This window comes from Saccopteryx bilineata, chromosome 5, assembly GCF_036850765.1.
Source record: "Saccopteryx bilineata isolate mSacBil1 chromosome 5, mSacBil1_pri_phased_curated, whole genome shotgun sequence".
Classification (NCBI taxonomy): domain Eukaryota; kingdom Metazoa; phylum Chordata; class Mammalia; order Chiroptera; family Emballonuridae; genus Saccopteryx; species Saccopteryx bilineata.
This window is the reverse complement of record NC_089494.1, coordinates 172,380,090-172,392,508: the sequence shown is the minus strand read 5'-3', so window position 1 is coordinate 172,392,508 and position 12,419 is coordinate 172,380,090. Positions and strand designations below refer to the sequence as shown.

Below are 12,419 nucleotides of genomic sequence, written 5' to 3'. Positions count from 1 at the left end.
AGTGACCAGGGTCATGCTTCCCAACGCTCCCCTCTTTCTGCAGAGAGAAAGGAAGCATGACCCCAAGAACAGGGTGAATGTGCAAGGGAAGGACCACAGAAATTGTTACTGGGCACCTGAAGGCCCAAGGCCACACTTGGGAAAAGACAAGCAGTCCTGGCAAAAGAAGAATGACTCTATTGTAGTTGTCATCTGATCAGGACTGGGCAGGAGTTGGGACAGGCCCTTGCTTCAGAAGACTGTATATGGGGTTTAAATACTCAGTATGAAATAGCTGCAGAGTTATCTGTCCAACTGTTTCTTTTGATAGACAAGAACCAGAGCCCAGGAGGCGTCTGCAGATGGTCATACTACCTACCAGCAACCGAGCCAGGACTCCTCTCTCAGTGCCCCTTTATCAACATCACATATTTACATAATACAAATGGCCTCAGATTTGAGGTTATTGCATTTGCTACATTCTAGCATTTAATGGACTTTATTATTTGGATGTAATCCTATCTTTCCTTAGTATTGTCCCAAGCCCAACAGAGTGCTCAGCAACAGTGCCACCATAATTTTACAGTTAGGTGAGATCAAACCAAAGGAATGGTGAACACAGGATTCCTTATGAACCGACCCCACACTACGCTGCTGTGAGCCCCCATCTCGGTGGCGAAAAGTGGTGGCCATAGGAGGAGGCCTACTTTTGATTAGATGGTGAGTTTGTGTGTCCTTACTACATATCTAAAATTAAATTAATAAAAATTCTATATTACCATGGTATAGTAACTAGAAATTATTCACATGAGGGAGAAGATTGTCCACAAAGGTTGATCTTTGACCTTACACCGTCAGATGACTAAAGTTGAAACGGTAAACTAAAGCTCAACTCTCCCTTTCCCTTCCCTGGGCCTGGTTTTTACATTGGAACTCATGGACCATTGACACTTGGGGTGTGAGCAGAGTGAAATAAATCGCTAGAGTTGGTTATCTAGTCACATGAATCAAAGGTGACGATTTTGGGTCCTGTTATCACCACCACCACCACCACCACCACCAAAGAACACGCATGAACTTGGCACTAAGGTATGCACAAGCATCAAAGCCGACGATTTAACACGTCAACCTTAAGACTTCATCTTTACCAGGGGCCGTGGCTTTCCCGAGGAAGGGCCTGCACTCCGCGGGACCCCGGAGCACGAACGACCCCGCCCCGCTGCGACTCCGGGAACCCACCCCACACTACGCGGCTGTGAGCCCCCAGCTCGGCGGCGAAAAGTGGTGGCCACAGCCGGCCCACGAGTGGCCGCGCTCCGACGCTCGAATCCATCCCTACGCCTCCGCCAATGAGCTGAGCGGGCCGCGGGTCCCCGCCCCGTCTCCGGTGACGTCACGGGGACGCCCAGGGCGCGCAGGGAGGCGGGGCCGCCTGGGCCTCTACTTCCAGAGGACTGCTGGCTGCTCGCTGGCGCGGCGGCACTTCGGTTTCTCCGTGGCTCTGGTCGCCGTCGCCACCTCTGCCTGCAGCTTTGCACCATGGCTTTCGTCACCAGGCAGTTCGTGCGTACCATGTCCTCTTCATCCGCAGCCTCAGCCTCGGCTAAGAAAATCCTGATCAAGCACGTGGCGGTCATCGGCGGCGGGCTGATGGGCGCCGGCATTGCCCAGGTGAGCCGCCCAGCCGCCAGCGCCGGGCTCGTTTTGTTGCCCGCCTGAGATGAGAGCGCTGACGGGCCATGACTTGGCGGAGTATCTCGCCGGGAGACCCGGGAAATTTCCACCCTGCTCCTCCCTCGTGTAGTTGAAACGTTTTGTTTCTGGGCCTATGAATGTCCATTCCCCAAAGATCCAGTGTCCTGGGCCGAGCCTCAGTTTCCTCGTTTCTAAATTCCTGCCGCCCTTAAGGCCCGATGAGCGCGGAGTGGAGCGTGTTGTGAATACACTTTGGAGCTGAGGCGTGCAAAGAGAAGATTGTAGTATATGTGCCCAACGTTGGGACTTAATGTGCTTGCTTGCTTGCTGCTTGGCTTACACCCGAATCGCTCCCAGAGACGCGGAATTTTTTAGGATTATACAATCTTTATAAGAGCAGTTTTCTGCTCCCCTAACCGGTCTCCTTTGCCCCCACCCCCTGTGTGTTTGCTTGGTGGGTTGCAAAGAATAGTAATAACCATCACTTTTGTAGCACTTTGTAAAGTTACCTAATCAGAGTTTGAGAGGCCTGTGAGTCGTAAGCAGCTCTGGGCAACTTTGACCTTTGACCCAGTGCTCTCTGCTAAGAACTGCGTGATTTAAGGCTTTGAGAAAGTGGGAGGGGAAGATCAAGCTGCTGAGGGCCTCCAATCAATGTGTGTCTTCAAGACTGCCCTGTTCCACCAGACTTGTGGGTCAAGGTCAGTTGTGCAATTGATTATCTATATACTGTGACATTTGCATCTTGTTTATTTGATTTTAGCAAATTCCAGCTTATATTGGACAATATTGATTTTATTTTTTATTAATACTATTTTAAAATACTTTATTTATTGGTTTTACAGAGACAGGAGAGAGAGAGGAGCATGGAATAGGAAGTATCAAGTTGCTTCATCTTAGTTGTTCATTGCTTTCTTGTTGTATGTGTCTTGACCAGGGAAGCCCAGGGTTTCAAACCAGCGACCTTGGCATTCCAGGCCGAAGGTTTATCCACTGAGCCACTACAGGCCAGGCACAATATTGATTTTAATATCCTAGTTGATTATAGCCCTGTGCACCCTATATTGTAGAAGAACAGATCGTTATTGAAAGGCAGAAACCACAGGCCGAATTGAAAACACAAGGCTAGGGTATTCCAAAAGAAAAGTTTATTTTAAAAGCACCTGAATACAGGTGAGCTGAAACCAAGAAAGGGTGTTAGTCCTGAGCTCTGGGAGGGAGTGTTAAATATAGAGGTCAGGCATTTGCTGACATGGGGTTGGGTGCACCTGGATATGCACAGATTAGCATATTCAGGTTTGTGGCCTTGGTTACAGATTTATCTCCCTTTCCCAACCCTCGGGTCCCTCATAATGGCCTGTCCCAAGGACATTTCTAGAAGCCGTACTAAGGTAGGGTGGGTTGATTAAGGGGGGGGGGGAGGTTGGGCGAGGGAGATGCTTAATGAAGAAGTTGCCCTAGTGGGAAGTTGGGTGAGGGGAATTAGAGTTTTGAAGGGGTTCTGGTTTTAAAGCAGCCCTAAACCTAAACCTAACAGTTATCTGATTTTTCTTAGCAGAGCCCTCAAATGCAGTGGCTGCAGTCATGAAAGAGTTTATTTTTCAGTATCCTACCAGTCAAGTCCATGTTTCTATGCTTGCTCTTTAAAAATCTTTTCCTATTATTATATATCCTAATTTGCTCTCCCTGCAAATTTTTTGCAACATATTAATTTGATTGCATTTTCTCCTATAATCTGTATTTCATTAACATTTTATTCTTCTAACTTGTTAGAGTTTTTAATTTCTTTCTTCTAAGATTGTTTTTGGACATACATTACCCTTTTTATTGTGTGGATGCCTTGGCTGCTAGGTTATGGTGTCCCTCTAATCTGTGTTCTACATGAGATGTGAGAAGTAAGTCCTTTTAACTTAAAAGTTCCAAGCATTATACTACATTACAGTATACTCAAAAGAAAGTTTAGTTTGAGCACACTTGTATTCCCCTGCTCCACCAAAAATCTCCCACAGCTATGGGAGTGATATTTGTTGTGGGAAGATATAAAATAATGTATTTGTCTAAATACCTTTAAACAACATCTTATGCACAAGATATTAGGGCCTTAAGCCTCTCTGATACCAGTATAGGAAATGGGTCCAGAAACATGTTGATGGTGTCTTGAAAACATCAGTGGAAGAGGATTAGAAACCAAGTAGAGTACTCTTATGGATCAGTGTCACCCTGTTAAATGAAATTTTCCAAGTAAAATTTTTTTTAAAAAGAAAGAAACCAAGTAGAAAGCATTAAGTCAGGTTGCTCAGTTTTGGGAATGCCATATTCAGTATTGGCCAGAAAAGGGTGTTGCACGGAATGGCCGAGACAGTACCTAAAATTATGGATATAGTATTGGACTTTTCATCTGAGAGAGAAGAGAGGAGTTTGATATTGATGGGAACACAGTCTTGTGGGTCAAATCCATAAGTAGCTGGACCAGGGAGTGCTCTTTGAAACCTAAGGGGGAAAAAAGAGAGGTATTTATCCCATAGTTGGAAATATAATGGAACTGCCATTCTAAAAGTTGATCAAGACCAGAAGTCTAAAAGTGGACAGTAATAAAGAATAGTAATTTTTTTTTTTGTATTTTTCTGAAGCTGGAAACGGGGAGGCAGTCAGACAGACTCCCGCATGTGCCCGACTGGGATCCACCTGGTATGCCCACCAGGGGCGATGCTCTGCCCACCAGGGGGCGATGCTCTGCCTATCTGGGGCGTCGCTCTGTTACGACCAGAGCCACTCTAGCACCTGAGGCAGAGGCCACAGAGCCATCCCCAGCGCCCGGGCCATCTTTGCTCCAATGGAGCCTTGGCTGCAGGAGGGGAAGAGAGAGACAGAGAGGAAGGGGGGGGGGGTGGAGAAGCAGATGGGCACTTCTCCAGTGTGCCCTGGCCGGGAATCGAACCCGGGACTTCTGCACGCCAGGCCGACGCTTTACCACTGAGCGAACCGGCCAGGGCCAGGAATAGTAATTTTTACAGAACACAGTTTACAAGATGCTCAGCCACTTTAGATGACAGCTCTAATCCTGTGTAGAACCATGCTTTCCTGCAGAACATGGAGGCCTCTCAGCCAGTAGGTTGGTTTTGGCAGTTTCAGTGAACCATTTTTGCATTCCACCCTGAGGCATGCAGTTCTAAGCAGTATTTACTCCCTCTTTTTTTTTTTTTTTCCTTTTAAGTGTTGCCTCATTCTTCATGCTCCTTGACCTACAGTCTAAATCTGTTTTTGCTTATTGAGTGCCACATACAATAGTTGATGTATTTTGACTGGGGATTTGGATAGCCTATTTGCTGGCTCTGCTTCATGTTGGCTGTGCTAACATGGGAAAGTTACTTACCCTCTGTGCCTACTACTCCCTAAAGTAGGACTAATACTAGTGCAAGCCTCATAGGAGGATCCAGAGGATTGAATGAATTAGCACAGGTCTGGCACCAGTGTCCGGCATCTAGTAAGAGCGTAGGAAGGGTTAGCTGCCCTGCTGGTTCTTACCTTCATTGCAGTTATGCTGATCCTTTTGCCCTTCTCCCCCTCTTACCACTTCCTCCTCGGACGGTTGCTGCTGAGGTAGGCCTGTAAAGTTTAGATGGACAATATTGGATGCGATTTTCTTCAGCTTGCTTAATCTTCAAGGCAAGTGGCAGTTGATGCTGCAGTTTGTCCAGAGACTTCTGAAAAAAGAGAAGGCACTTCTACCCCTATTGTATTGTTAACCCTCATAAGCTTTAAAAACACAAGCACAAACTAGCATCTAAGGTAAGCTTCACTCTCCTGAACTCCTGAAGTAGTTTTCATTTTAATCAAGGTGCAGTTCTGTTTACAATCTTAATATTTTTTATTTATCATTTTTTTCATATGTTCCAGTTTATGCTGAGTAGGATGGAAAAAAACAATTAATCGATTTGTGGAAGTCTGACACATTTCTTGAGCAATTAAGCAATTTGAGACTTGTGAGGTCTACGCTTCATTACAGTTTGCAGAGCACAGGTCATCTGTACATTTGTATTCTCCAAGAGTACCTACTCGGCCTGTCATTTGTTTTGTTTGTTTTAAATTTTAAAAAATTGCTTAGGCTGCAGGTTAATATTTAATTAAGGTTAACTTGTTTTTTGTGTTTGCCCATTATACACTTTTGACTAGGTTCTGATGGCCGATTTGCCTTCAGCTGGATACTTAGGCTGGCAGAGAAGCGTACAGCATCAGGTGTCCCTCGAGTGGGGATCAGGTTGTTTTTGCTTTGTACAGGGGAAAGGGGAGAAAGGTACTGGCTGTGCATTTCCTCAGTTTATAGAATGAGTTCTTTCTAAGGTTTTCTTCTCCATTGCTGTTTTTTCATATAAGGAGCCCAGAGAGCTTGTAGCTTTCATTAAGTTACTGCTGCAGGGTCAGTGAGTCTGAGCTCCTGGGCATGGCAGTTCAGATGCTGACTTCCCCAGGGCTCTGGTACACCTTCCTTGTAGTGCTCTACATTTCTTCCAGGAAGTGAGAAAGTCGGCATCTTGAAGAGGGTTTGGGGCTGAATTCTTCTCACCCAAAGCTTTTTTTTTTGTTTGTTTCATAAAAAGCAAAAAGGACACATTTCTTTTGAGGAGAGCTCCTTAGGCTGTTAAAACAAAAGTGGCAACATGCTAAGCTATAGATGATCATTTCCCTGATGTTTGTGACGCTTGAAAAGCACTCACGTGGACCCAAAAGCTTCTCCCCAGCCACGGATTTGTTCACTCTTCTGTTCTCTCTGCCCTCAACTCTGAATTTTCTGATTCTGAATAGAGGAGGGATCAGAGTTGTTCTGTATTGTTTAACTTTATTCTCTATTTTGCAGTGAGTTCCTCTCTGTTGACATTTGCTTGAAAACAGTGCAGTGGCCTGGGAGAAGTTTGGAATCACAGGAGACTGGCACAGTCTCTCTCCTTGTGACTGTTCTTATGGAGGGCATGTCTTTATTCCCAGGTGATAATGTCCTCAAGAGTATGGGATGAGTTTGTTATGAAGTTCTTCCCTCATTTCCTGTACTGTTGCTCACTTCTTCATTGGACTGTTCTCTGCTCTTTGTGATATACTGGTACAGTAAACCAGCTTCTATCAGCCTATCTGTCATTGGACTTGGGATGGGGCTGACCAGCAAAAAAAGAATGCCATGGAATACCTTTGGACATTGTAGAGCAGAAATGGCACCTCAGTCAGGTTTTGGGTTATCTCTGCCATGTGCTGGATCCATCCTTGCTGTTAACTGTCCCCTGATTGAGTTTCTAATTTCCTTTCTTTCCCCTCTTTCTTCTCCCCATATCTGCCTTAGGCACACCCCCACTGCCCAGCTCTTCCAGGACTGGGAAGACAACGCTGCTGCTCTCTGTTGTCTCTCCTGGGTTATGCTAGCGATGTGGTGGGATAGTAACTGGGGAGTGGTGGTCTAATGCTGGAAAGCGAGCCGGCTGAGAGGTGCCTGCTGGAGAGTTTGGATCCCAGCCCTTCCTCTCCTGGCCATGAGAGTCTTGGACGAGTCATTTAACCCCTCTCTTTCTCTAGCCCTTTTCTGGGAATTAGAGTACTTGCTTCATGATGTTATGAGAGTATAATGAGCTAAGTGCTTAGTGATACTAGCATGTTCAATGGTAGCTTTTCAGTAAATGCTTTTCTATAGCTCCATCAGATCTAACCTGGTGATGTCCTCTTATTTTAGATTCTCTTAACTGTCTTGGAAGATATATGATAGGGAGCTATGGGGAGTTCAAACAATTCTAAAGATTTTAAGACTAATTATGTGGATAGTTGAGAAAATCCTTAGTGCTCTGTTTAGACATTTTTTGGTATTGCAATGAGTTCATTCTCAAAGCATTTTACAACAGAACCTGGCACTTAAAAAACTCTACAAATATGACACTTAATTCCTTTCAAAGTACTTGATATTTCTGCTTCTTGTGCTAGCTAGGGATCCAAGATCCCAGAGACTGAGATAACCACAGTTAGGCCTGTACCTCTAGCATCGGCTCAGTTTGTGGGGCCGCGTGTCCTCCATGGACCAGATCCTTTGTGGCTGTCTGGAATCAACAGGTGGCAGCTTGAGCTGTCCTCAGCCGTAGATGCAAAGTTAGAGTTACCTGCTGATCATCTCCATTTGGATCCTCTGCTGCCGTCTTTCTGTCAATAGACTCCAAGTCAGTTGCCAGAACGCAGCTCATCCCGTTCCCTACTTCTCCAGAGACTTCCTTCTCCTGTAACTGCCGTTGTTGTTCTTCAGCCTGTGCTCTGATGGTAGCTGTGGGCAGGCCTGCCTCCACTGGAAAAGGTTCCGAGGCTTTTCTCTCTGAGGAAGGCTCTTCCCTGCACTTTCCTTTGTAATTTCTGGACCAAACATTGCTAGCTAGATTGGGAGCCTCTTAACTAGTCCTTTTCACTAAAGCGCCACTCATTGTAACCCACATGCCATATTAATCTTCTTAGAGAGCAGTTTGGATTTATAGCTCTCTCTACCCAGAAAGTGTCCATCATGGCAGCATCTTTCAGAGATTGTTAAATATAACTAAGACTTAGTTGGCGCTGTCCACATGTCCTCTTATCCCGTCTTTCCAGAACTTGTGGGGGATCAAAGGGGAAAATCCTGGGAGAGACATTATTTTCTCTACATTTCCAAACCCAGAGACTTACTGGATTTTTATTTTTAATTATTTATTTATTTTTAACATGCTTATTTGATTTTTTTTTTAATTGTGTATTTGGCCCTGTCTGGACAGCTCAGTTGGTTAGAGCTTTCTCTTGAAGCATAGAAATTACTGGTTCAATCCCCAGTTTAGACACATATAGGAACAGATTGATGTTCTTATCTCTCTCTTCTTCCCTTTCTCCATCCTGTTCTCTCCCTCCCTCGCTCTCCCTTCCTCCTTCCCTCACTCTTTCTCCATCTCCCTCCTCCTCCCTTCCTCTCACACCAAAATCAATCAATAAAATTTTTTAAATTATGCATTTAACAGACTTTTCTAAAAATGGAGGCATATTTTCTTGACTTTTTAGAAGTCACTTTTTGAAATATAGAAACTTAAGTTTATGTTAAGAGGCCAGCCAGTGAATTTAATTGTCTTAAGAACAAGACAGCTGCTTATAGTGGTAAGTGGTGGTCGAAAGCCTCAAAGAAGGGCTTTTTCTGATTGTTCAAGTTAGTGAAAGACAACTTGTGCTGACGGCAGAATTCATGGTATTGCACAACCAGAGCTAATTATAAGCCCAGAATCTCCAGCTCTCGGAGATACAACTGATTTATGACTTTTCCCCTCCCTAGATCAAATCATGACAACCCAAAGCCAGGCCTTGTTGGCAAGGCACAGCAGCCTCGGGGGCACAGTCAGCACAGGAAGCTCTGATTGAGTGCACTTATTCTGGGGATCAGGACGAAGTGGCAGGTAGCCGTGCCGCTTGGCAGTTTTTCTGAGAGAATGTGATGTTGCTGAAGTGCAGCGCTCCTGGAGTGTTGGACCCCTGGGACACCGCACTGGACCAGTTGATACTGTTCTTACAGATTCACCATTCAGGTTATGCTTCCAGTCTGGTGATACGTTAGTAAAAATATAAATTCAGTGTGCTTCTGCTTGGCATGTTTATTTGGCTCTGGGGTTAGAGTACTCACGGGCTTTGACAAGTGTGCTATTCACTGGGCCTATTTTTACAGCTCTGAAGCACCCTTGTCTAAAAATACTTCTCTCTGGCTAAGCCTGGCTTTGACCAAGGCTAGAGAAGTCGTGGAGCTGAGGACAGAGCCTTCAAATAAAGTTTTTTCCACTGCAGATTGTTTATCCTCAAGGACTTACAGTGTGTAGGCCACTGTCGTATAAAACAAAAGTTCACAATGGATTGATTTAAATTATAGTCACTCAAGCTAAAGTGCCAGGAAGAGTTTTCTTTATTTGTTGTAAAAATAGCAGGTGGTTGTGAGGGAAGAAAAGAGTCCTGGTAGTTTTTGTGGTCTACTCTCCCACTGCCATCTCCTTCTCAGAAAGTTGAAATAACTTGAGTGGTTCTGTTGCATAATTTAGGAATAAGTGTTATTGGTATCCTTGTATTAAAGACGCATGAAATTCTTTCCTAAGTGAGAACCCTCAACAAAATCATTTTCATGTGGGGAGGTGAGGCCCTCAGGTACCCTGATGAAAAGAACCCTGGACCTTCAGGAGATCTGGTCTCGTCTTGGCTTTTCCACCAGACGTATTTGTTCAGTCACCATTTCTTGAGGGCCTGGCCTGGCCAGGTGGGGCCTGGGTACATATCAGCCAAAGATGAGTGACATTTAGTCAGGAACCCGGTAGTAAGGCAGCAGGGGGGATGCACTTCAACAGATGATCATAACACATTGTGGTGGGGCAATGGTAAGGGTCTGTGGGGGCGTTATAGAAACATGAGGGACAGCTGGCCTTGGGCCGAGAGGATCTTGGGTTAAGGATGCATAGTATCTGGGGGTGATACTCAAGCTTATTTAAAGGGAGGAAGTTGGGGGGGAAGGTGTGGACAGTGCAAAGGCTTGAAGGTGAGAGAGATAGTAATACTCCCAGCCTGTGCTGTTGAGTGGCAGGTAACAGTGAGTAGTGTTTTCTGGAGAGGAGGTGAATCCCCATCCCAGAGGGCCTTGCAGGCCATGTATAGGGACTTCAGTTTTATTTTGTGGTCACAGGGAGCCATTGAAGAGTTTGAAGCGGTAAGCAATATAGACAGAACTGCCTTTTATGGAATTATATTGAGGTAGAATGCTAGTGCCTGCATGTAATCTTAGCTGAGTGATAATTTCTGCTTTAGTTCCTGTTTTGTTTTGTTTTTCCTTAATAAGCTGAAGATATCGTGTTGAATCCAATCAAGGACTTTTTATTTTTTATTTGTGATAAGAAATACATACAAAGCCTGGCCTGTGGTGGTGCAGTGGATAAAGCATTGACCTGGAACACTGAGGTCGCTGGTTCGAAACCCTGGGCTTGCCCAGTCAAGGCACATACAGGAAGCAACTACAAGTTAATGCTTCCTGCTTCCTACCCTCCAACTCCTGCCCTCTGTCTAAAAATCAATAAGTAACATTTAAAAAACAAAAAAAATCTACTTAAAAAATACATACACACCGGCCAGGGCACACAGGAGAAGCGCCCATTTGCTTCTCCACCCCTCCTCCGCGCTTTCCTCTCTGTCTCTCTCTTCCCCTCCCGCAGCCAAGGCTCCATTCGAGCAAAGATGGCCCGGGCGCTGGGGATGGCTCTGTGGCCTCTGCCTCAGGCGCTAGAGTGGCTCTGGTCGCAATATGGCGACGCCCAGGATGGGCAGAGCATCGCCCCCTGGTGGGCAGAGCTTCGCCCCTGGTGGGCGTGCCGGGTGGATCCCGGTAGAGCGCATGCGGGAGTCTGTCTGACTGTCTCTCCCTGTTTCCAGCTTCAGAAAAATGGAAAAAAAAAAAAAAAAAAAAAAAACAAAAAACATACACAGCATGAAATTGATCGTGTTCACATGTTAAAATGTGCAGGGGCATTTAAGTACATGCACATTGTTGTGAGGCCTTCACGATCATCCATCTCCAGAGCTTTCTTCATTTGTAAAACTGAAACTCCATACCCCTTAAACCACAACTCCCCATCTCCCTTCTCCCCAGCCCCTGGCAAACGCTGCTTCACTTTCTCTCTCTGAATTTGACGATTCTAAGCACTTCATATAAGTGGAGTCATACGGTATTTGTTCTTTTCTGACTGGCTTATTTCACTAAGATAGTATCTTCAGCATTCATCTCTGTTGTTGTGTATGTCGTAATTTCCTTTTTAAAATTTTTAGATATACTTGCCAATATAACCTTGTATTAGTTTCAGGTGTACAACATCTTGATTCAATATTTGAATATATTGAGAAATGATCACCATAATAAATCTAGCTAACATCTGTCCCAATTTAAAAAAAAAGGATTTGAACATCTGTCACCATTCATAGGTGCAACATTTTATTTTTCTTATAATGTAATTTTTTAAGATCCATTCTCTTAGTGATTTTCAAATATACAATATAGTAGTATTAACTGTATTCCTGGGAGTTTGTACTTTTTAACCCCTTTCACTGCCCCTCCCTCGCCTCTGGCATCCGCCAATCCGTTCTCTTTATCCGTGAGCTCAGTTTTTGTTGTTGGCTTGTTCTTAGATTCCACATATAAGTGAGAGAGCATATGGCAGGGGTCCCAAACTACGGCCCTCGGGCCGCATGCGGCCCCCTGAGGCCATTTATCCAGCCCCCACCGCACACCCAGAAGGGGCACCTCTTTCATTGGTGGTCAGTGAGAGGAGCATAGGTCCCATTTAAATACTGGTCAGTTTGTTGATTTAAATTTACTTGTTCTCTATTTTAAATATTGTATTCGTTCCCATTTTGTTTTTTTACTTTAAAATAAGATATGTGTAGTGTGCATAGGGATTTGTTCATAGTTTTTTTATAGTCCGGCCCTCCAACGGTCTGAGGGACAGTGAACTGGCCCCCTGTGTAAAAAGTTTGGGGACCCCTGGCGTATGGTATTTGTCTTTGTCTAACTTATTTCACTTAGCATAATGCCCCTCAAGTTCCAACCAGGTTGCAGATGGCAACATTTACTTCTTTATGCCTGAATAAGACATATTTCTATGTGTGTGTATACATACATACACACCACGTTTTCTGTATGCATTCATCCATTGATGGACCCCTAGGTTGCTTCCAAGTCTTGGCTTATTATG

At 44.8% G+C, this 12,419-nt stretch overlaps 1 protein-coding gene across 1 annotated transcript in view; it reads left to right on the top strand.

Annotated features, from left to right (window-relative positions):
• The first annotated feature begins 1,407 nt into the window (after nucleotides 1–1,407).
• HADH (hydroxyacyl-CoA dehydrogenase) overlaps nucleotides 1,408–12,419 on the top strand; it is a 56,006-nt gene continuing 44,994 nt past the window's right edge. Inside the window, exon 1 of the mRNA XM_066280788.1 lies at nucleotides 1,408–1,650. Within this exon, the coding sequence (XP_066136885.1) occupies nucleotides 1,519–1,650 (132 nt within the window). The 5' untranslated portion in view covers nucleotides 1,408–1,518. The remainder of the gene's footprint in view (nucleotides 1,651–12,419) is intronic.